The sequence below is a fragment of the Artibeus jamaicensis genome, unplaced genomic scaffold, assembly GCF_021234435.1.
Source record: "Artibeus jamaicensis isolate MK-2021 breed Jamaican fruit bat unplaced genomic scaffold, CSHL_Jam_final scaffold_847, whole genome shotgun sequence".
Taxonomy (NCBI): domain Eukaryota; kingdom Metazoa; phylum Chordata; class Mammalia; order Chiroptera; family Phyllostomidae; genus Artibeus; species Artibeus jamaicensis.
The window spans coordinates 5,249,488-5,273,911 of record NW_026522057.1 but is presented as its reverse complement, the minus strand read 5'-3'; the positions used below and the strand labels follow the sequence as shown (position 1 = coordinate 5,273,911).

The following is a 24,424-nucleotide window of genomic DNA, read 5'->3' as shown; positions in this document are numbered from 1 at the left end:
CCTATAATTGCCGTACAAAGATGTAAGAATGTTGAAAACATGGCCGAGGATAAGAAGCTACTCTTTATTTTAGACAACCTCATACAGTTCTTCACTCCCCCCCCTTCTTGCTCTTAAGGCTCATCTTTAGTTGAAAAATGAGGTTTGAGGATGGTGACTGGAAAGGCAGAAAAGGCAAACTTCTCTAACAAGGTACTTCTTTCATGCACAGCTAGTCATCTCCCCAAACTGGCATTCTGCACGAGTCTTCCAAAAAGTGATAGGTTTTCATAGGTGGGGGAGTGGGGGCTAAGTAGGGTATCTGCTTAAATAGTATGGGTAAAGAAAACCATATGGTTGTACCATAACAGCAATTCTCAGATTCCTTAATATTCTGTCTGGTATGGGTTGATCTCTCCAAGAGGAGAAAAGGTATGCAATATTCTTCAAGCCTTTTGAGCAAATAATCTTTCATAGAACACATTAGAAACAAGTTTTAAGTGTACTGGTAAATATGATTTCTTCACACTTTTCCTCCTGTTCCCTGCTAACGCCTGTAACAGAGCGATTTTAGAATCCAGGTCACTAGTCACAAGGACGAGTTAATCAAGGATGGAATGTAAAGAATCAGCCATGCCATTTTGCATTTCCATTTCTACATTCTCTGCCACCCGCCTCCCACCCCCATCCAAGTTAAGCAATACATACACTTCCTCCCTGAAGCAATCCACTTGGGTGTTACTACCCTCCTTTTGTGGCAGAGCAACTAAATTACTACCCAAGGAGACAAAAAGTGCTACAGAAAGAAGCAAGATGGTGGTGGGCTAGCAGAATCTAATCATTGCTAAGATACCACAGAAGACATCACACTCAGAGAGGGGGGCAGCCGCAGATTGTGCAAAAACATCTAAGCAACACTTTGCACTCTTTAACGCATTTGTTAAATCCCCACCAGCAAAACCGAGAGCATCAGACCTGGGTATCAGCATTCTCTTGGCTTGAAATGTGGCTAGGTTTTCATGAGAAAGATGTCTGCCCTTAGAATCTGTCATTGCTTTGTTCAGTCTTTTGGGCCTGGGCACAGTGCTGGCGGTGGACTTGAAGCAGATTCCTAAGGCAGCATGACCACATCAAATGGTTGTAAAATAATCTCTGTGGTTATTCATTAAAGTTGCATTCAACACCATATGCCGATAGGATGAGGCAAAGGGTAAGATTTGGATCTTCGATCTCTCCGAGCAGGGCATGTTAGATGATGACTAGAGAAGGGTTAGTTGCAAGCTGGATGGAGCTCAGGCTTGGGCACGAAGGGAACAGTCTTCACTGGTTTATAAGCGCTGGGGCTCCCTGAGCTCTGGTGCAAATTACAAAGGTTTCACTCAAGGAAGGGTATGATATGGGCATAAAACCATTCTTCAGACAGTTGAAGATGATCCCCTTCTACAGCCAGGAATACTAGCTGTCCTGCGTTGTCCATTTCTTTTAGTCCTAGGCGGTCCTGTGGAGAGGAAGGCCATAATTAATCAAAAGGCTTAATGAAAAGGTTTGAAGTAAAGAAGTAGAATATTACCCTGAGATACATTCTCAAAATGCAGTCTTCCCTGAGTATTAAAATTTAGGTGCAGTCAAAAATGCCAAAAAAGAACCTTATTTTTTCTCCTAAGCACTTGAAGTTATCCTGTAGAATCTTACATTCTGCTTTCTGAAGTTTCCCAAAGCTTCCGAAGGACAAAATGCCCTCCAAATGTCAGTTAGGTGGAATGACCCAAAGACAGGAGAGCATTAGCTTGATAACTTAAAACATTCAACCGTTAGATACCAACTTGGGACCCTTTCATATCTTGCAGTTGAAAATGTCCTTACCCATAGTCTGTGTGACACAGAACAGATATGACATGAAGATAAGCAGCTAAGACAATGTTGGATCAGTTTGAGATCCATTATAAGGAAGTTGTGAGTTGTAATTTCAAAAACTTAACAGACCCTAGCTTCCTTTTTACTTCCCCCTAGAGGGACACCAAATGCAGGAGAAAAGCCAAGAGGGGAGATGATAGGCTTCTGAAATTTGAAGACATTCTAGTAGAAAGCAGTTGATTCAGACATAAGTAGCACTTGTGCATTTTTAGGAGAGTCTGTCTCCCATATAAAATCATTAGACTGGAACTGGAGAGGGTGAAATGCAGCAAGCTCTTGCTTGAGAAACCACCTACTGCTAAAAAAAAGTTAACTCAGGTCCCATTCATTCCTGCAGAAGGAGCTCTCCTTGTTGGTGCCTAATTTATAAACAAATGCATCTATTAATGTTTCAAAGTCCATCTGTTTTCATTATGCCTGGGGGCTTCTTTGATTTGATTCAGTCTACACCTCAGCAGAGGAAGCCAATTCCAAACCTTTTTATCAGAAAAAAAGGGGTTAGATGATGTGTCCCTTGGACATGCTTACAAACCATGAGGTACATACAGGTCCTTTGACCTTCAGGATGTAGATTTCTGTAAACCACCATCTAACAGATTAGTGCCAACAGCAGTCTAACCAGCCTTGCCCCTAGCAGACATGTGCCAGATGCCTCATACACACACATGCTCTGCAGCGTTACAGGACAGGGTCTGTCACCCACAAATGCAGTAGCTTCAAGAGCTGGGAGCTGAGAAAGACAGCACCTCTCCCCACCTAGTTACCTCTGTGTATAGAGTGGTCTCCTGTAAAGGAATAGTTTCCTTGTCTTGGCCACTTCTGTAAAATCCAAACCACTGCAGGAAAAGAAATATGCAGATTAGATGAATAGCACATACACCAAACTAATTTTAAGACTGGCTGGTAGCTAAGACTACGAGCTACCAACAAACTAACCATCATGAAGGTGTAGTAAGGAGGAAAAACAGTGAGTCATCTCTTTTTTAAGGGTAGATCTTGAGGTGAGTTAATCTTTCCAAAGACCTTTCCAATTTCCCAAAAATTCTGCTTGCTATAATTATGGAGCAGCTACCCTCTGAAAATCCTGTGCTGAACTCTCCAGACATTCAGAGATGAATATATATGGTTACTGTTTTCAAAAAGCTCTAGTCTCATAAGGCACAGAAACAACTAATTGTTCAGCAGGAGGTCAGCAAACTTTTCTATAAAGGTCAGATACAAAATATTTTCAGCTCGAAGAGTCACATGGTTGCAACCACTCAATGCTGCCACTGTAACGCAAATGCAGCCACAGACAATATTTTTAAAAACTCAAGTATGGCTGTGTTCCAATGGGACTTTATTTATGGACACTAAAACCCGAATTTCATATAATTTTCAAGTCATCAAATTAAAAAAAATTCAACCATTTAAAAATGTAGAAACCATTTTTAGTTCATGGCCATACGAAAGCAGGTGGCAGGCTAGATTTGGGTCCCAGGCCATGGTTTGCTGGTCCCAGGTGGTCGGTCTGATTTCTTGTGAATACTATAATAGAGGTTGATTGATTCTAGAAAGGGGGGCAAATTCTACCTGAAATAGGAATGGGGTCCATAATAGAGGAAGTGATTTGAGTTTGGCCTTGAAAGGTGAATAGAAGCTTGTCAGGTGGAGAAGCCCAGGGAGGGGCATTCTAAGAGATTTAAAAGCTTGAACAAGGTAGGCAAGAGAAAAAGCACACACCAGGCTTGGGACATTTCAAGTAGTACACGATGGCTTTTGATCGGAGAGTATGGAGTGGCTAGTGAAGGGAGATGAGGCTGGAGAAACAGGTTGAAAGCCAGCCAGGTCAAGGCAGACCTTCAATGTCAACCTTAGGGATTTACAGATTTTGGGCTGGTGGTTCTGAACTGTTTGTTGGGTGATAAGCCTGAAAATCCGATAAAAAAATTATAGACCCTTCCTCAGAGAATGCAACTGTATCATTTTGCATGCAATTCTGAGTTGGGGGTGGGGGTGGTCACAACCCTCAGTGTCCCACTTACAGATCTCAGGCGAAGAACCCCTGCACTACACAAAAGTTGGTGGAAGGGACTAAGGTTTTTTTCCCCAACAGGTAGCTGTATTTTAATGTCACTTACTCCTATGGTCTCTTGGCATGTTGTGGCCTGCCCAAGCCGTGTCTCACCTCAGAATCCACAGGGTCCACAATGGAATCATTGAGGAATTTCACCATCACAAACTTCTTCAGGGACATCAGGTTTTTCTTGTAGGACTCATTAATACCCTGGAGGGAAAGCCCAGCGGTATCTCAGAGACATCACCCTCAGGTTCCAGCACGGGAAGTGAAGCCTCCCAGTACTCTGGTCTCCCTGACCCCAGACATGACACCATGTTTCTCCCCCATGGTATGGGCTGCTTTTTCAGCTTCTTGCCCAGAATACACTTTGTACAGCCTCTTCTTACAATCCTAGCTGACTGGCATTTCCCCCCTAACTGAGGCGTCACCCTTAATCTGTCACTGCCCTCCACAGGTATCCATCATACAGGTAGAAGACATCTAGCCAGAGACAGCCACAGCAAAATAAGCTGCAATTTCTGAGTGGTTTTGCTGTACTATTGTTTTTTCCTCCTTTTAAAAAACCTCCAGATAAAAACATAAACAGCCATCCAGTCTACCAGACTCTCAAACGATGCTTGTGTTGGCGACACACCATCCCGTTTGCAGTCTCTTTCTAAGTAAATCTCTTTTCCGAGAAAATCTGACCCAAAAGCGACCCACCAAGGTGGCTTCCCTCAGTAAGACAGCAGCTGTGAAATTCCACACCAGCCAGCCAGCAACCCACTGAGCTGACTGTGCTTCAAGATTAGGAAAGGCAAAGGACCTAAGGGAAGACAGCCGAAAGGATGGCAGCCTCCCTAAAAGGAACTGAATCTCAGAAGCACTGGCTCCCCCACCAAAAAAAACCAACATTCTGTTTCCCGGGTTCTGCCTGGGATATTTTGGGTAAGCGGTCACTGCTGATCTTTTGATAAATGCCCCAAAAAGAAAATGAAAGCATAACTACGGTAGCCTGGGTGGGGTGCATACTCTCTCCTGATTAATATCTGCCAAGAAGATGCTGTGGTTGCGGTACGTGTCCTCGTTTATGGGGTCGTGCCAGTATTCCGCTTGCACCAGGCTGCAGAAAGAAAAAGGAATCGAGGTGACAGAGCTGCATATCGGCACGCCCCTGTGCATGGGTCACCAAGAAACTTCAACAGGACAGAGACCCAGAGCCTTCAAGTCCCAGGTCTTGCCTTCCAATAGTGAATACAAGATTTCTACCTACCAAACAGTTCCTTATCTAGACACCTGAGATGAAGATGTGCTATTTAACACAGTAAAGAAAGTACTGAAGCGTAGGAAAAGGACTCAGCAATATGGCTCCCCTGGGGCAGTGAGCTTTTTCACACTTATGCTTCCAGGTCATGACAGTACATGCTGTCCTTCCTTCACCCTCCTTCCTACTCATCCTGTAAGACTCAGCTCAAATCCCACCACTTCTGCCTGCTCTTTACCCATCTACCTCTTCATCTCTCTCTCCATCCCTCTTGCCATCTTCAGATTGGGATAGAGGTCTAACCTTCCAATCACAAAGCATTTATCATAGTACTGAATGATGACATCAGTTTTCAGGATACTGGTATATGTCATGTGATTTTAAAGGACAAGAGGCAGATATATGGAGGTTATAATACTATTATTTTGGACACAGGTCAGCAGTTCTCACACTTTTTTACTTTCCAGTCTGTCTCCACTTCCCCTTCCCTCCCCTCCTGCCCTACCCCACCAAACCTAACGGTTCTACCATAAATCCTCCCTGCAGCTAGTTCCCACCTAGTTCCTGCTTCTCCACAGCAGCAATCCAGCTGAGCATGGACCTAATGGGAGAAGTCCTCTGGGGAAAGGCAGGAATTAAAACATGGGTGGGACTCTATCCCAGTTTGACAGGAAAAGAAATAAATTTCCACAACAGGAGCTGGCAGCTAGAGTGGAAGAGCTGCCCAGAGGTGGTGGTCCTGAAAGTGCCACTCAGCAGGGCAGGGTGGCACTAAAGCCCGCCGGGATCCGCTGGCAGTTCCAGGGGCAGACAGAACTGAGCTTAAAGGAGGCAGCCGTCGGACTGCCAGAGGTCTGAGTGACATTTTATAATGTTTATAAATGTGCTTGAAAGCTTTTAAATGTTTCTCCAATTTAAAAAAAATGTAATGAACTCCGAACATTTATGAAATACTGGTGTTAGTAGTGGTCTTATCCTTTTGTTTTAACATTGCTACCGCTTACCGCGTGAAAGCACTCCCCCCCAACCCCCCACCCCCCTCCGAGACTGCCAGGCCCTCAGCAGTGACTGCCTAGCAGGGGGCGGATGGATGCTCAGCCACAAGTAAAGCAGGGACATGGCAAGAGTATAGTTAGATGAACAAGGGAAGCAAAAGCCTCAGGAGTGGATGTTCAAGTGTTAAATGCCGAGAAATGATGAGCACTGAGTACACACAGGTGGCCAATCAAGATTCTTCAGAAGATGTACGTGAAATAATACAAAGTTCTTTGGATCTTGCCAGGACAGGTTCTGGTGACTCAGGATGGCAGTTGGGGCATCCTAATGGCTAAGGATAAAAGAAGGTAGTCATAGGTCACCTTTCCGTGTGGAAAGGAAACAGAGCTAAGATGGGGCAACAGGAAGAAGTGAAAGACATTCTGCTTTGTAAGGAGCCTGGTGCCCATGGGACAGCCAAGGGGAAGGACATGAGGATGAGCAGAAGCTGGAAGTGCTGCAGCAGGAGAGGCGGTTGGCGGGCGGTCGTCCACCTTCAGGAGGTGGACAGAGAAGAAACATGGGATTGTACTATTACCTCCTTTTTACCACTGAGGAGCCAGGTTCAGAAAGGTTAAGGAAATCTCCCAAGGCTACACAGTCAGCATTGGAAAAGGCAAGATGAGCCTAAATCTGAGTCGACACACTTTCCAGTGAAGCATGTGGACAGGCAGGAAAGGAGAGCTCCCAAGCCAGAACTGCCCAACCACAGGCCATCCTTGGTAAGACAAGCCGCTACCCTCTGAGGCTCTAGGCATTGTGGCTCAGAGATAATAGTAACACACAGCACTCCCCATATACCAGGCTTATTCTAAGCATTTTATATATGTTAACCTATTTAATCTTTACAAGAATCCCACAGGGTAAGTACTATTATTATACTCATGTTTACAAGTGAGGCAACCATATTCAGAGTGATCGGTTAAGTAGCTTGTCCAAGGTCAAAGTGTTAGTAGTAATAGAGCCAAAACACAGGAGGGGAAACTAGGCTTTTCAACACGCAATGTTCTCTGAAAGTTGTTCGTTTTATGAGAAACTGGAAATGATGAAATGTTTGCAATATGGAATCAATACACTGTGAAGTCATAATAAAATGGCATGCAGCAATTAAGACAAATCAGCTTCATGTGTATGTATAACGTGTTTAGATCTCAGAAACATAATACTGAGTGAAAAAATCATTTGTAGAATGAAATGTACAATAAGGTACCCATTACATAAAACTTTAAATATACAATATAACATTAGGTATTAACTGATTATGGATAGATATATACCACGTATAATATAAACATTTTTAATAGAAAGGCTAGATTCTGATTTCTTGACAGAGGTTGGCACTGCGGAGGGAGGGGAGAGAATGGGACCTGGGAGAGATATGCAGAAAAACTCAATTTTATCTGAAATGTTTTTGTTCTTAAAAATAGCTGAGGCGAATATGACAAAAACGGTAGTTTGTTACATTACTCTCTATACTTTTACGAACAGTTGAAAAGTGTCTGAGGGAGCCTGAGTGGTAACCTCAGTATTTCCAGGAAAAAGTATGGCCAAGTTGTGGGCAATGGGGGACAAATGAAGCAACGCACCCTGAGAGCCATGGACCAAGGACAGGGCAAGTTGGGAGAGCAGAGCTGGCACAGGGGAAGACGAGAGGCCAAGGCCAGGGTGACTGACCCTGGGGTGGGGGGTGGCGGGGAGGAAATGAGGAAGGAGAAATCAGGAAGGGCTGCCAGTGTCTCAGAGGGGAACTAGAGAGTGGATTTCACAGTCAGAAGGCAAGAGGGTGTTACTACACTTACCATTACTCACTGTCCCCACTGCGCCTGGCCAGGGCCTGGTGCCTGAAAACGCTTCCTCACTGCTTACTCCAGGTATCAGGCTATCAAACTTACTTTGCTATGGTTAAATGGTCTGAACAGTGTAGAAGACATCTTCTGGGATCTCTGCCTAAATTAAAACCATTCTCCCTTGTGTGGAAATGGCCCCCTTCCTGCCCCCTCCTACCAGTAACAGGGGTGCGTATGGTTGGCCACAGCTACTGAGAACACGTAGGAACCTGACCTGTGATGGGGCATGGTCCCTCTCCTAAGAATCTGAAATGGAACCCAGCATGTCTAGCCTCAGACCGAGATGATCTCCTAAACAAGCTGGGCCAGGCCACCTCTCACAGAAGCAGGAGAGGGGGTCTGCATGGAGAGAAAAAGGAACCAGTCTCTGACCAGTGTGGCTCCGTTGGTTGGGTATCGCCCCACAGAGTGAAAGGCTGTAGGTTCAGTTCCCAGTTGGGGCACGTGCCTGAGTTGTGGGTTCAGTCTCCTGTTTTTTGCGGTATGTACAAGAAACAAGTGATCACATTTCTCTCTCATATCAATGTTTCTCACCTTTTTCTTCCTCCCTTCCCCCCTCTCTAAAAAATAAATCAATAAAATCTTTAAAAAATAGTGATGAAGTGTAAAGAGGCCACATACATCCATGAGAACAAGGAATATGTAGGACATAAATGCAGTGGTTTAAGCTGCTTTAGAAGAAAGATGGAAATATAAAGTACCTCAGTTTCCTTCGCTGACCATCAGGTGGCACTGTTGACCTAAGACCACTTTGTGACTGTAAGTATAGCAAATGGAAGAAAAGGAGATTGTTTTTCTTCACAAGGTTAAACCTTGGAAAATGGCTTCAAGGAAGTATTGTACTGAAGAGCTATTATTAGAAAAAATGATACACTTGGAATACCTGTAGGACAGATACTATAACTATACTAATTGATCCCAAATCTGTTACCACCTAGAATACTCCAGACCTACTGAATCTGAATTTCTAGGAATGGAGCCCTAGAATCCATTTTTAATGCATTTCCCAGGCGGTTCTGATGTATAGATTAGTTTAGAAACAACTGAACAAGAACACATTCCAAAAGAGAGAGAAAAATAAGTAAATATCCAAATGCGTCTGAGGAGTCGGGGACATTGACATAGGAGGCTAACCTCTCGCTGCTGACAACAGACAGAATCTCTCCTCCAATATTAACAGTAATTCCTGAGCTTGGTACTTTCTAAAGGCTTTTTGATTGTTTGTTTTTAAGATGAACATTTATTCTGTTGGAATTACATTCTTCCCATATGGAAAAATGCCCTCCCTTTCTTTTTATTTTTTTTTTAAAGATTTTATTTATTTATTTTTAGAGAGGGGAGAAGGAAAGGAGATAGGGAGAGAAACATCGAGTGAGGAGAAACATGGATCGGTCGCCTCTCACACATGCACCGACCGGGGACCAAACCCGCAAGCAACAGGGCGTATGCATGACCAGGAAGGGGACCCAAGACCTTTCACTTTGGGGAATGATGCCCATCCAACTGAGTCACACCAGTCAGGGCAGCCCTCCCTTTCTTTTTTTTTAAAAGATTTTATTTATTTATCTTTAGAGGGGAAGGGGAGAGGGAGAGAAATATCAATGTGTGGTTGCCTCTCATGTGTCCCCTGCTGGGAACTGGCCTACAACCCAGGCATGTGCTCTGACTGGGAATCGAACTGTGATCCTCTGGTTTGCAGGCCTGCACTCAATCCACTGACCTATACCAACCAGGGCCCTCCCTTTCTTTTTAAAATTAATTTTAAAGAAGTTTTAGGTTTACAGTAAAACTGAGCAAATAATAGAGATGTTTAGGAAAATGATCTCATTTGAACATCACCAGGAATCACCGTTAGCATGAAAAGTCAGCATGGTATTTTCATGCAGTGACAGCGGCGTCCTTTTCAGCTAACCATACATACCGTTCCTGAATAATTTTCTTGTAAGCCCCAGCATTCAGTGTTTTCCTGATCAAGTCACAGATGTGAGAACTCTCTCCGGGGCACCGAGGGAGTCCAAAAACACCTAGAGTAGCAGAATACCATTATTCAGTCCTTCAATAGTTACATAATGAGTGCCTACTATGTACAAGGCGCTATGAGAAACAACAGAAAAAACCCTTAACCCTGCCATCATTCATGTATTCTTCAAGAAAAGAATGGATTTAGTATTAGTGCTATAACCTGCTTCCTCCTGATACCACCACACTCTTCTGCCTAAGGACCTTTGCACCTGATCCTCCCTGGAGGACACAGAGGCGTGCCTCCGAGATACTGCGGGCTCAGTTCCAGACCACTGCAATACAGCGAGCGTCACAGCGAGCCATTCAGACTTTTTGGTTTCCCAGTTCATATAAGTTATGTTTACACTATATTGTAGTCTATTAAGTGTGCAACAGTCTTAGGTCTAAGAACATCATGCCCATACCTTAATTTAAAAATATTTTATTGCTAAAAAATGTTAACCATCATCTGGAACTTCAGTGAGCTGTGATCTTTTTGCTGATGGAGGGTCTCCCCAGATGTTGATGCAAATGCGGTATTTGCGAAGCACAATAAATTAAGTGCAATAAAACAAGGTATGCCCATTGTTCTCTTGCTGCTTCAATGGCTGGACTCACTTGCATCTCACAGATCTTTGCTTAGAGAAGTCCCACCTGGCGACCCTAACTCGAGTAGCAACCAATGCTGTTTCCTTCCCCTCTCCCAGTTACACTTTCATCCTCACTATTCTCCTCAATAACATTTCCTGGGGTACCAGGCATAGTTCTGAACACATACTGATAATAATTAATTTAATCCTCACAATCGCCCTGTGGAGTAGAGATCATTATTTGCCCCATTACAGGTATGTTTAAAACAGAGAGGTTCAATGCCTTGTCCAAGGTCAGACAGTAAGTGATACGGCCAGGAGATGAACACAGGCCGTTTGCGCTCCAGAGCCCACACCTCTAACCAGCACAACCCGAATTCTCTCTACCAAGTGGTAACTCATTTGTTTCTTCATCTTGGTCACCACTGACTATTTGTTTCCTGTCTGTTCTTGCCCCCCTCCCCAATGAGAATGGAAGTTTCCTGAAAGCAGGGACCTTGTCTGTCTTGCTTATAGGTTTCCAATAAATATTTTTTGAATGAGTAAATGATAAAGGTGTTTTTTACCAATTTGCACTTGTATAATACTTGCACTTTTAGAAATTATTTTCCTACCTATTCATTTCATCCTCTGAAAAATTCCCTCAAGAAGAGCAGGGCCCTATTTTAGTTTCCCTCATCTGTGGAAGGGACACATGATACCAAATTACCTGCCCATCAGTAATAGTTAACTGGGTGAACCCAGTTTCCTGATTATAAGGAGAGCCCGTCTGCCCCTATACCACACCACCTACTAGCCATACTTACCAGAACAGAGATAAAGTTCTACTCCAAAGATATATCCCGCTCTGAAGTCTGAAATTCTATCTAAACAGAAAACCTGTTGTTCTTTGAAGGATTTAATCACTACTGTTTATTTTACAGACAAAAAAAAGCTTAGACATAACTCTTTGCCTAAGCCTAAATTCAACAGACATCGCCAACGTCAGAAAATAGAAAATGTTGTTAGACTTTCCTCATTCCTTAACCTACCACATGCTACATAGCTGCCACCATTCCACCTCCAGGCAATCATGTCAATTAAACTGGAGAAGCACATGGCAACGTAACAATTCACTGTGTTCAGGCCTATGGAACCCCAAGTCTCTTCCTGCTGCTTTGGAAATGCTGGCTAGTTTGTAATAAGCTGGGAAAGCAGAATTTTGCAAGGATGGCTTACTTTTTGTACAAATAGAGCTACTATAATATTTTTTTAAGAATCAGGTGGTCACGTGGGTTAGAACACAGGAAAAAGGAGGCAGAGGCCAAAGTTACCTTGATGTTGTCCCCCAACTGAGATCAGATTGACCATGGGAGGCGAGGGGCATCTCTGAGCCACGGCCCTCCTGAGGGGGGAAAAGGATTATCAGCTCTGTCAGATGGAAATGTACACGAACAGTCAATTCTCCAGATTAAGATACTTAATTCTCTGCAGTTCCCCAAGGCCACAGTTTCAGGATTTTCCTTTGATATGACCAAACACAAATCTTTATTCTTTCATAAAAAGTAAGTTCCATAGCCCTGGCCAGTGTGGCTCAATTGGTTGCATTGACCTGTAACCCAAAGACTGAGCATTCAATTTCCAGTCGGGGCACGTGCCTGGGTTGGGTTGCGGGTTTGTTCCCCAGTCTGGGTGCAATGCTTTTCTCTCACATCAATGTTTCTTTTTCTCCTTTCCTCTCTCTTTAAAAGCAATGAAAAAAAAATGTCCCCGGGTAAGGATAAAAAGAAAGAAAGTAAAGAAGTTCCATAAAGCTTCTTTATGGAAACATTTCCGAATAGTTTCCAGGCAGCTCTCTCTCTCTAAGGAACATGCCAGCACATTTCCCCAGCCTCTGCCCCGGAGAGGGTTTGCCTGCTCTCTCTTCCTCCTAAGGTCCAAGGGCCCTGCTTTTGCCTCTGGAACTTGTTTCCTGAGCCCATTTCTTTTACAGCTCACTTCTACCTCTCTAACTTTCTAAATACACTTACAGTTTGGGGAAAAAACAAGACAGGAGCAGATCCAAAAAGAACTAGAGGTGCCCTGGTAGGTGTGGCTGTTGATTGCAGAGTCATCCCGTAAACCAAAAGGCCACAGGTTCAATTTCTGGTCAGGGCACATGCCTAGGTTGTGGGTTTGGTTCTAGGTTGGTGTGTGCACAAGAGGCAATGGATGGATGCTTCTCTCTTACATCTGTGTTTCTCTCCTCTCTCCCTCCCTTTCCCTCTCTCTAAAATCAATAAGCATGTTCTTGGGTGAGGATGAAAAAAAAGAATTAGAGGAATGGCTGTATCTGAATAGGAAAAAATAGATAAATTCCATATAATCGGTATAACAGAAAGGAACTCACAGAAACTGGCCTCCCTGGGAGAATCCCATGGCATTGTAGCCTTGCTGCAATTTAGGATCCTTAGCAAGAATCTGACACACTGTTGTTACTTGGGTATTGACATTCAAGAAGAAGCTGTTCTCCACATCCTAAAAGAGGAGCCACACAGAAGTGAAAAGATGGGACTGAAACCCAGCACTGGCATCTTCTCTAAGAGGTAAACTTGTTTAGGTTGGTGTCCTCACAAAAGCCACTCAAGAGTTAAAGTGTCATTGCATGATTTGCTGCTAAAAATACAAGGTAAAGCATTTTTATGGTACATTCCGTGAAATTAGCCAGCAAACCTTCAAAGGAACGGAGCTATAAAAAGTGCCTTACCTCCATCAGGGTCTTCCCAATCTCTAGAGATAAGACATAAATTCCAGGTATCTTCTGCTCAACCATTTTTTTGATAGCACCCATGCTTAAGGGGTTACAACAGCTGTCTCCTAGACAACAAAGACAATGAGCACTCATGAATCAAACATTATTTTTAAAAACGTTTGTACTTCAAAGGGCATGATCAAGAATGTGAAAAGACAACATATAGCATGGGAGAAAACATTTACAAAACATTTATCTGATGAAGGTTTAATATATAGAATATACAAAGAAATCTTATAACTCAATGACATGAAGAAGCCTAATTAAAAATGGAAAAAAGGACTTCAACAGATGTATCTCTAAGATAATATACAAATGGCCCAGAAGTACATGAAAAGATGTTAAACATCACTGGTCACTAGGGAAATGCAAGTCAAAACTACAATGAGAGCCCTAGCCGGGTAGCTCAGTTGGTTAGAGTGTGGTCCCCATATGCCAAGGTTGCAGGTTCGGTCCCAGGTCAGGGCACATACAAGAATCAACCAATGAAGGCATAAATAAGTGGAACAAAAAAAATCAATGTTTCTGCCCTGGCTGGTGTGGTTCAGTGGTTGAGTGCCAGCCTGTGAATCAAAGGGTCACTGGTTTGATTCCCAGTCTAGGTATGTGTCTAGGTTATACGCCAGGTCCCCAGTTGAGGGCGTGGGAGAGTAAACCATACATTGATGTTTCTCTCCCTCTAAATAAATAAATAAATAAATAAATAAAAAATAAATAAATAAAATCTTTTTAAAAAAATCAATGTTTCTCTCTCTCTCTCCCCCTTCCTCTCTTAAAATCAATAAATAAAAGTTAAAAAAAACTACGATGATACTACTTCACACCTAGTAGGATGGCTTTAATGAACAGTTTATTAGTTAAGTTTAAAAAAGGAAGATAAAAGTACTGGCAGGATATGGAGAAATAGGAACCCTTGTACACGGCTGGTGGAAATGTAATGTGATGCAGCCGCTGTGAAAACAGGTTGGTAGTTCCTCAAAACGTTAATACATGGTTATCATATGACCCAGCCGTTTCACTTCCAGACGTGAGGACTTTCCAGAAGGTGTCCAGCCTTGTAATGTGAAAAACAGAGACATTTATTAAATAGGACACAAGAAACATTGCACATAGGACAATGACACCTCAGTCCCCTTCAAAGTAGGCACCTTGGGACCTCACAGTTCTCCCAATCGCCAGCGGCTGCCCCGTCATACTTTCCTGAAATCTCATTGATTGTCTGAAATCTCTTCCCTTAGTTTTGGGAAAGCCAGAAGTCACAGGGCGCCAAATCTGGACTGTAAGGGGGCTGAGTAACCTGGGTAATTTGATGTTTGGCAAAAAAACTCTGCATGAGACGTGATACATGAGAGGGCATGTTGTCGTGATGAAGCTGCCAATCACAAGTTGTCCATAGCTGCAGCCTTCCGAATTATCCAAATAGTTTCCACAGATGAATGTTCAAGCTTAATGCAAAATTTGATGCAGATTCATTGCTCTACTCACTCAGTCATTTTGAATGAGACGGCCACACAGCACGCATGCTCACTCAATGGTGTCTACCACCCCCACTGATGAGGACAATGAAGTCATCCCTGTTCATGCATGTGCATTCCTGTCCCCTCTCCTTGGCTGCCAGGTTACACTGATGTCGTGCAAACCGTTCTTTTTGTATTAGCAATGGCTGGGCTTTTTCCAGACAGACCTCCTTGTATACCCAAGAGAAATAAAAACATATGTCCATGCAGAAATGTGTATGTGAATGTTTATAACCGCATTATTTTTAAGTCCAAAGATAGAAATGACCCAAACGTTCATCAATGAATGAATGGATAAACAAATTGTCATTTTTACCGGTATATATACAACAGAATAGTATTTAGCCATAAAAAGGAATGAAGTACTGACAACCTAGAAAACACTGTAAGTGAAATAAGCCAGATACAAAAGGTCACATATTGTATGATTCCTTTTATACAATATACCCTGAAGAGACAAATCCATATGGACAGAAAGCAGACTGAACATTTTCAGGGGGTGGTGGCAGATGGGGACTGAAGAATGATTATTTAATGGGTACAGGTATTTTCTGGGGTGATTTAAAAAAAAGTTTTGAAACTAGAGAGAAGTGGACCTGGCCAAGTGGCTTAGTTGTTTGGAGTGTCGCCCCGTACACCAGAAGGCTGCAGCTTCGATCCCAGGTGAGGGCACATATCTAGGCTGCAGGTTTAATCCCAAGCCCGGCATGTATGGGAGGCAACCGATCGATGTTTCTCTCTCTCCCCCTCTCTTTCTGTCTAAAATCAGTAAACATATCCTCAAGTGAAGATTTAAAAAAAAAACTGGAGGAAAGTGGTGGTTGCACAACACTATAAATACACTAAATGCCACTGAATTATATACTTTATTATAGTTAATTATATGCTACAATTAAAAAAAATTTCACCTCAATTAAAAAAAACATGTTTTGCTTAGCTCATGTTCATCAAGTAATAAACTTCAAAAGCCCATATAATATGATTGGGACATCAAATTTACAAATGAAAAATAAGCAGAGGTGCCCATTCCCCTCCCTCGTCATCAGGAACATTTTGGGTGAATGGACTCCATTGTGCTTTGGAACTGAATTTCTCTTTAAGGCTAAGACAGGCAAAGCACCTAGCACACAAAATTTAAGGTTCACTCTCAGGTTCATGCAAGTGCTGACCACGAACTTGTATGCACTAGAGAGTGAGCGGCTCTTTAAATCTTCTACTCCAGGGCAGTGGGTTTTCAACCGGTATGCTGATGTAGGCACACTAGTGTGACACGAGAATTTTTAAAACATGCAATACCTGACTATTTAGTCGGGATCACTGAGCTCTTTTCCCTTAGATTGTCAAATTTAAAAACAAAAACAGCCAACACAACAATAGCCATCTGCCCGGTGTGAATGAATCAAAATTATACCTTTTCTTTTTTTTTTGTCAATTCGGCAAAAAGGGTATTCTTTGACACGTCACAGAATTTTAGTAATTAAGTAATTACTAAACTAAATTTAGTAATTTAGTTTTTGTGTGCCACGAGATGACACAGGTTGAAAAATCGCTGCTCTTTAGGGGCTTCCTGGTTTCACCCAAGGCCCAGCTCTGTTTCTTTTCCTGTTTTAAGGAACCAGAACTAAGAATGGGAATCAAAGTGACTGGCCACTGAGTCGGTGAAGTAGGCTGAAAGGAAGCTTAAGAATTTGTTTTTAAAGGGGAAAAAGCTAAGAACTACAGCATCTTCAATTTCTCTCATAAAAACATCTGCCGCAGTGAACTGTAATTCTTGGTTACTTTCCTGCCTCCTCACGGACTGACGGCTCTGGGAGGACCTGGAGCCCCTTGCGTTCTTGTTTAACTCCACTGTAGCAGCCCCAGGACCTGGACCAAAGCCCTGAAAGAACTAACTGTATTTACTGACTCTAATTCCTCTTTGAACACTTTCCTTCAACCCATTCCGCTAAGGCTTTCCCTCTCGCCATTTTGTCGAGGTCTTTGGCGATCGCCAAATCCAGTAACCAATTCTCTGCCCCTATACTTACTTGGCCTGTCAACAACATTCCACAGAGGTAATTACCCCCTTCCCCTTAAAACATTTTCACCTGTTCCCAAGGACGCTGCACTCTCCTGACTTTCCTCCACCTCCTTGGTAGTCCATCACTGTCTTCTTTGCTTGTTCCTCCTCTCATCTCCTTAACCCCTACACGTTGGGAGTGCCTCAGGGCTCAATCCTCAGATGTCGTCCCTCTTCTGTGTACACCCCCTAGATTATCTCCCCCAATCTCATGGCTTTACAGGCATAAGATGAAGGCTTCCCCAATTTAAATCTCTGGCCTTTTCCTCTCCTAGACTCCACACTCCAAATGCCTCTACATCTCCTGGATGTCTGACAAGCATTTCAAATTTAGTAAGTTCAAAAGCAGACCCCTGATCTTCTCCCCACCCCAAATGTGCTCCCCTACAGACTTCTCCACTTTGGTAAAATGACAACTAGATCCTTCTAGTTGTTCAGGCCAAATCTCCTGGAGTCATCCTTGATTCCTTTCTTTCTCACTCAACCTACATCACATCTGTTAGCAAATCCAATTTGTTTCACCTTCAAAATATTCCAAACTTTGACCACTTCTCCAGATAACTATACTGTTTCAAGCCATAGTCATCCCTTATTTAAATTACTGTAATAGCTTATTGTCTCCCTGCAAATGTCCATGACCTCCACAATCTATTATCAACTACAATGATCCTTTAAAAATGTAAGTTAATATCTTGTCACTCATCTCAACTCTCCCCTCCACGGGCTTCCCATCTCACTCCAGCCAAAGTCCCTACAGTAGCCTTAGTAGGCCTAATAACACTTGCAGCCCCCATCCTGAGCCCCACCCACCTATATATTATTCTCCTATATTCTTGCTCACTCAGTTCCCACCACCCTGACTTGCATAGTCTCCTTTTCCTTTTTAAATTTTATTTATTTTTAGAGAGCAGGGAAGGGAGGAAGAGAGGGAAAGAAACATCCACGTGACAGAGAAACATTGGTCAGTTGCCTTCAAACACTCCCCTACCTGCAACCCAGGCATGTGCCCTGACCAGGACTGGAACTGACGACCATCTGTTTTGTAATGACACCCAACCAACTGAGCCACACTGGTTAGTGTGAAATGTAGTTTCTTAAACATACCAGTCACACTTCTGCCTCAGGGCCTTTGCATCTGCTGTTCCTTGTGCCAGACAACCACATGGCATCTTCCTTGTCCACTCCAGGTCTTTGCTCAGGCATCACTTTCTCAGTGAATCCTTTCCTGATCTTTGTAAAATTGCAAGTTTCCATCTTCAGTTTCTATACCCTTCTCTGTTTTACTTTTTCCCATCACACTTATCAGTACTGGACATACTGTATGTTTTACTTGTTTATTTTTTTATAGTCTGTCTCTCCATTTGAAAAGTAAGTTCCAAAAGAGCAAAGAATTGAGTCGTTGTGCTCACTGTATCCTCAGCATCTATAGGTGCTCAATAAATGTGTTAAATGTATATATGAACTACAGGTGCCCAACAAATCTCTGTTCAATGTGTGAATGAATCAAAGGATGGATGCCTGGTCACGCAGCAGCAGCCCAGCTCTCCGAGAGCAAGTGCCAGCATCCTGACGCCACTGCTCCGAGGATTAAACAAAGTGAACACGAAAAGCCCGAACGCAGTGCACAGGTCTCTGGGAGCTCTCACCACAAGGACAGACGCTTGCCCTCCTCCGTTCCCAATGCAGAGCAGCCCCCAAATCCTAACATCCCGCCATCCGGCTGCTAGGTGACCACTGTCCTGGCCCTTCGCGATCGCACTTTGCAGATGCGAACCCAGGATGAAAGAGGGAAAGAGTCTAAACCCTTTGGATCCTCCTCTCACTCACTCACCCATCCCATGCCAGATCACCAGCGGCAGCGGCGCGGGCGGGTCGAGGTGCCCCAGCCTCCGGGCAGCGCAAGACGCCAGCAGGAGAGCAACAGCCAAAAGCCACAGGGAGCTGCGCGACGCCATCTTGGCGCAACCACGTGAGCGCGCTCTCGCGCAGGGGGCTGGAGCGGTTCCCGAGCGGTGCTTTTTCCACGCCTCCGCCGGGGCTGCCCCGCTGCGTGGGCGTCTGCTCTGGAGTGGTCCTGCAGCAGGTTGCCCGCCGCGGTGAGTCAAAATGAATACTAACATTTATACAGCACTTTATGTCAAACACCCTTTTAAGTGCTTTAAATCTGTTGTTCATTGACTTATCCTCGTAACAACTGTATATACTTCTCCCCAGTCAGTATACAGAGGCACTGAGAATTTGGGTAAAGTGCCGAGGTCGCGGAGATAGCAAATTGGAGGTTCCAACGTCGTTGCTTTCAACCACAGCACTGTGGAAGAAAAATACTTTGGGGAAAGAAGAAAGGAAAGGAGAACTTAGCTGTCTATTAGAAATGGAAGAGGAGGGATAATTTCTGCCAGGACCAATCAAGGCAGAGTGTGTGATAGTTTATGAAGGATCTTGAAGGAAAGGTATGGTTTCAACAGGCAAAGATGAAATGCGGGAGAAGGACTGGAATGAGCTGAAGTAGAGGGGAGGAAAAGTATAGTGTGTTCTCAGGAAATATCAGGGCTTTCCAGACTGACAAGAACAACTGTTGGGTGCTAAAGAGTGATGAGAAACGCCACTGCCACTTCCTGGTCTATTCTCAGAGCTGGATTACTGCAGGAGCCTCTCATCTACCATTTCCCCCCTTTCCATCCACCCTCAGCCTCCGCCTTTAATACATTTTATGTTCTGTTGCCGGAATGACGATTTCAGTCCACTTCCATCATAGTTCTCTGCTCAAGTCCCCGCACCTCCCTGGCCGTGAAAACACTGACATAGTTTAAATAGGGAATTTGTTAAGTAAATCAGGGTGTATCCACCATGCAATGGAATATTGTGAGGCATGATAAATATTCTCAGTATATTGTAAAGGAAAAGCTGGTTACAAACCTATCAGAGACCCTTTTATCAGATGCTGTTGGGACTGGTGGTAGGTTAATTGAAAAAGTCCATTAAAATACAGAATTCTAAAGCACTACACAAAATACAGTTTTGTTTAAGAAGATATGTTTATTGTATATTATAAGAATTTTATTTTAACTTGTAAATTCCATCACCGATTTTTTACACAGCCTCGGGCTTTTCTCTAATTATGGGGCCTCTGATCAAAGTGTTTCTTGGAGTGGTTTGTGCTTCTTTCCTTTAACAAATGATCTATGATTCCTTCAAATACTTCTTCAAAGTGGAGCAGTAACTGAAGGCACTATAGATTTGTGGTTTTTCCAAACACAGATCTCTCACATGTACACAATTTCACAAGTTTTTAACAGCTGCCTTTACTGAGCCTTTCCAAAGCATTCGACTTAGTTTTCATAGAAACCTCTCTTTTATCTTTACACTCATATTTGATAAGCTTTCAAAAGTTTAATTATAGTAGTAAATATCACTGACATAAATAAGTAGAACAAAGGCATTTGAGAGTCAAGCTCAGCTGGCAGGAACAGAACTACCCCAAAGCTCTCCTAGACATATTTAGCATACCATGGGCATCAGTAAGTATATTTTAGAATTGGGAGAGTAGGTAAGTAGGAATCGAGAAAGTAACTGTATATTTTGCAGGAAGTATATATGTTGTGGTGGTGGTTGCGCCACTCCTGATTTACTAAAGTCACCAGATTGCACATGTGAAATGGGTGGATTTCATGGCATGTAAAACCTACTTTAATAAAGCTGCTCTTTAAACATTTCTGTAGTCACATATTTCCAGTGATGTCCACTGAAAGGCTGAAGCATTAACAAGAAAAAAAAAGAAAGAAAACAGATATAGAAAAAAGATCAGGGAACTGTTACAACTCATATTCTTGGGAGCTGTATTATAAGGAACTTTCACTTTTTATTTTATATATTTCTGTATGATTTGAATTACAGCAAGGATACATAACTTTTATTTTTCCCAGGCTTTCCCCCCCCCGGTTTTATTGAGATATAGTTGACATAGAACATCGTGTTAAAGTTTAAGGTGTACAACATAATTTTTGCTATATGTATATATAACTTTTATAATCAGAAAAAAATAAACACATACATTAAAGAGTAATGTACTTCTAGGTTAAGATAATGGAATAAAGCTTTCTCATAGGCTCTGTTTCTACCATTACCTAAGAAAGTTTAAAAAGTTAAAATTTTGTCCACAGCAAACAAAGGGTATCAGTATCTTAAATATCAACAAGTGGCAGTCAGGGAAAGAAACACAAGATTCTGGTCCGGAGCAGGTCAAGGCTTCCAGTCCTGCCTCCATTCCATCAAAATGCATGTTAGTAGGTGCGCAAAATCCTGGGGACTAACATATATGTATGCACATATATTCCAAGAGAAAAGAAAATTAAGTGATTCCTTTAGCTTTTGTCTCTTCTCTCTGGAAAATGGCTACTGGGAGAAGAAGGGGAAATGAGAAGTGAAGCATAGACTGACTCTTATAGGTGGCAGTGAAAGACGCCAGGAAAACATACTGAATTAGAGGAGGCTCCAAGACTGAGGCTCTTTCCCATAGGAATGGGATACGCCAGTCCCTAGTAGACTGAACTCTGGAATAAACACTTGAAGCCTCAGAAGTAATTGCAGAACTTTGGTATTCTAACAACAGCTGCACACCCTGTCCCCTCAGTTCTGACTCTTCCTCTCCTTCAGAAAAGCTTATAAATCATAGGAAAAGTGCATACAGCATAAAATAACAGTCCTCAAATTACAGTTTATTAGGAAAACCAAACCAGTTTCATAAAGTGGGAGGAAATTCAGGAGGCAAGGAGAGAAACAGAAAAAAATCACCCATGTGCTTTGAGCTCTAGAAAAACCTAAAAAGAAAATGAGCTAGTAGACTAAGAACTCAAAAATAAGGACTAACGAACCAGAGGATTGCAGCTCAATTCCCAGTCAGGGCACATGCCTGGGTTGCAGGCCAGTTCCCTGCAGGCCAGTCCCCAGCAGGGGATGCACTAGAGCCAACCATACATTGATGTTTCTCTCCCCTCTCCTTCCCCTCTAAAGATAAATAAATAAATACACATTAAAAAAAAATAAGGACTAAAACAACTGAAAGAGATGAATAGGGAAATTGCACGTCTGGTAAAGCAAAGACCAAAACAGTATCATTATAGAGCTAATAGCAAGGGACAGAATAGACGTGACTGGCAATGGAATTATTGATGTGGAAGAAAAGACTTGAAATAATCATGACAAAGGCAGATGAAAACCACAAAGAGATTAAAACAATTAGGAAGATAATAGATGTGGAAGACAGAGGTTATTGGTATCCCTAGAGTTGAGGACTCATGAAGTGGAACAGAAGTATTCAAAAATATAAAATCAGAAGTTCCCTCTGAAATAACGAATTAATATGTCACTTGAAAGATCAAAACAAGACATTATGATGTAAAACATTCAATCTGGAGATGTATTTTAATTAATTTATTGAAATTTAGGCATCCAGGCAGAAAAAAGAAAATCTTCTATAAGAAAAAAAGTCAGGCTTTCCTCAAATTTCCCAACAGCAACATCCAAAGACAAAAGACAATGGAGCATTGTCTATAGAGTTCTGAAAGAACAAAAGTGTGATCCAAGAATCATATGTACAGCCAAGATGTCATTCAAAAATAGGGTACTAAACAGATTCCCAACAATATAGAACAACTTACGGAAAAAAGAAATACTTGAAAGTAAAATTCATCTAACTGAGAAATAGGGCAAAATTATAGCTATAAAAATTGAGAAGTCTTGGTAAAAGGATATGTGATGATCGGTGAATCCATTTAAATATAGAATTAATTCTGAACACGTGTGTGAACTTATGTTTTAGAGAATATACATGTTATACAAATTAACAATGTAAAATAATATGACTAAGAAGTATTTGGTCCTGTGGGAAGGTTTTATGGAAGATACTGTGAGTCGATTGATTCTCATTTCAATCATATTTTTTGAGAGACACAAATGTAATATCACAATTGCTTTTTTCTAACCTTAAATTGATTTTAAGAAACAATATTACTTGTATTGAATAAACCCTTTCTTGATGCTCTATTTTTCCTTTAGTTTTTAAAATTTCACTAATGTGAGCTTGAATTTAATACTTCTTTATTTTTACATAATATGTATAGTATGCTACCATTTAAAAAGTAGATATATCTATCTATATACCTATTATTCTATCATATTATCTGTATAAAGGTATGGAAGGATATTCAGAATGATGTTAATCAAATGTTATTAATGGTAATTTTTAGATTGTGGGGCTCAAGGGTTTTAAGATATTCTTTGTGCTTTTCTTTAGCATTGCTTAATTCTTTATAATGTATTATTTTTATGAGAACAATAAGCTGATTTTTCTTAAAATGAAAAATAAAACTTGAACACTTCTTCTTAGTCTTCAGGATATGATTGAAGCTTTTGTATTCAGAATAAACACTCAGACTATTTTCCAAACCTATTTCTTTTATTTCCACATTAATGGGGCTTATCTGTAAGGGTTTTGTTTCCTGAAAATTCCCACTGCTGCTCCTTTTCCCAAATCATTTTTAAGATCTTGAATGAGCTCGCCATCTTTATTCCACCCTGACAAACACAGCCCATCTCTTCAAGCTCAGCCCCTCTTCTCTTATGTTGACCTTTTCAGAGCTCATCCCCAGCATGTTAAATCAAAGAGTTGAAAGTATCCATGTAGAGAAGTACAGAGTTCTTACTTCCTCTGGATTTGGTTTTAAGAGGAACCATTTAAGGAGAGAAAAGTACAGTTCTCTTGATTTAAGTCAGTTCCAGGTTGTTATTTTAATAAGGAGCCTCAGAAGCTTATTAATATTATATGGGAAGTGAGAACGTGCAAAGCCTGAATTTCAGTGTAACTTCAAAGAGAACTGAAAGTTAATGATACACATGTATTCCCTAAAAAGACGAGGAACAATGGGAATGTACAAAAGTTATGTGAATACTCATAGGTTTCAGTTTTCTTTTTTGCACAAAACTAATGATTTTTATAGATTAAAATTTCTTAATAAAGTTTCTTGCAATGTAAAAACATGTTTTTTAATGATCAGGAACTAGATACTCATTTTTAAATTATATTTTATTTATTATGCTATTATTGTCCCAATTTCTCCTTCGCCCCCTACACAGAGCAGCCCCCACTCCCTCAAGCAATCCCCACACCATCGTTCAGGTGCCTGGGTCATCCGTATAAATTCTTTGGCTACTGCATGTCCTATACTGTACCTTATATCACCATGGCTATCCTGTAACTACCAGCTTGTGCTTCTTAATCCCTTCCCTTCTTCACCCCTTCCCCCAAACCCCATCCCATCTGACAACCATCAAAATGCCCTCTGTATCCATGATTCTGACTGTTCTTCTCGTTTGCTTCATTTGTCTTTTAGATTCAATTGTTGATTGATATGT

The 24,424-nt window shown here is 41.9% G+C and overlaps 1 protein-coding gene across 1 annotated transcript; it reads right to left on the bottom strand.

The window, feature by feature from the left end:
* Positions 1-50: 50 nt before the first annotated feature.
* PPT1 (palmitoyl-protein thioesterase 1) lies at positions 51-19,000 on the bottom strand. The gene is made up of 9 exons (XM_037149338.2): positions 18,846-19,000; positions 13,394-13,503; positions 13,037-13,164; positions 11,982-12,052; positions 9,999-10,101; positions 4,964-5,054; positions 4,061-4,159; positions 2,658-2,729; positions 51-1,477 (listed from the first exon to the last, which is right to left on the bottom strand). The coding sequence occupies exons 1-9, from the start codon at positions 18,967-18,969 to the stop codon at positions 1,355-1,357; spliced, it is 921 nt and encodes a 306-aa protein (XP_037005233.2). The 5' UTR covers positions 18,970-19,000; the 3' UTR covers positions 51-1,354.
* Positions 19,001-24,424: the final 5,424 nt, after the last annotated feature.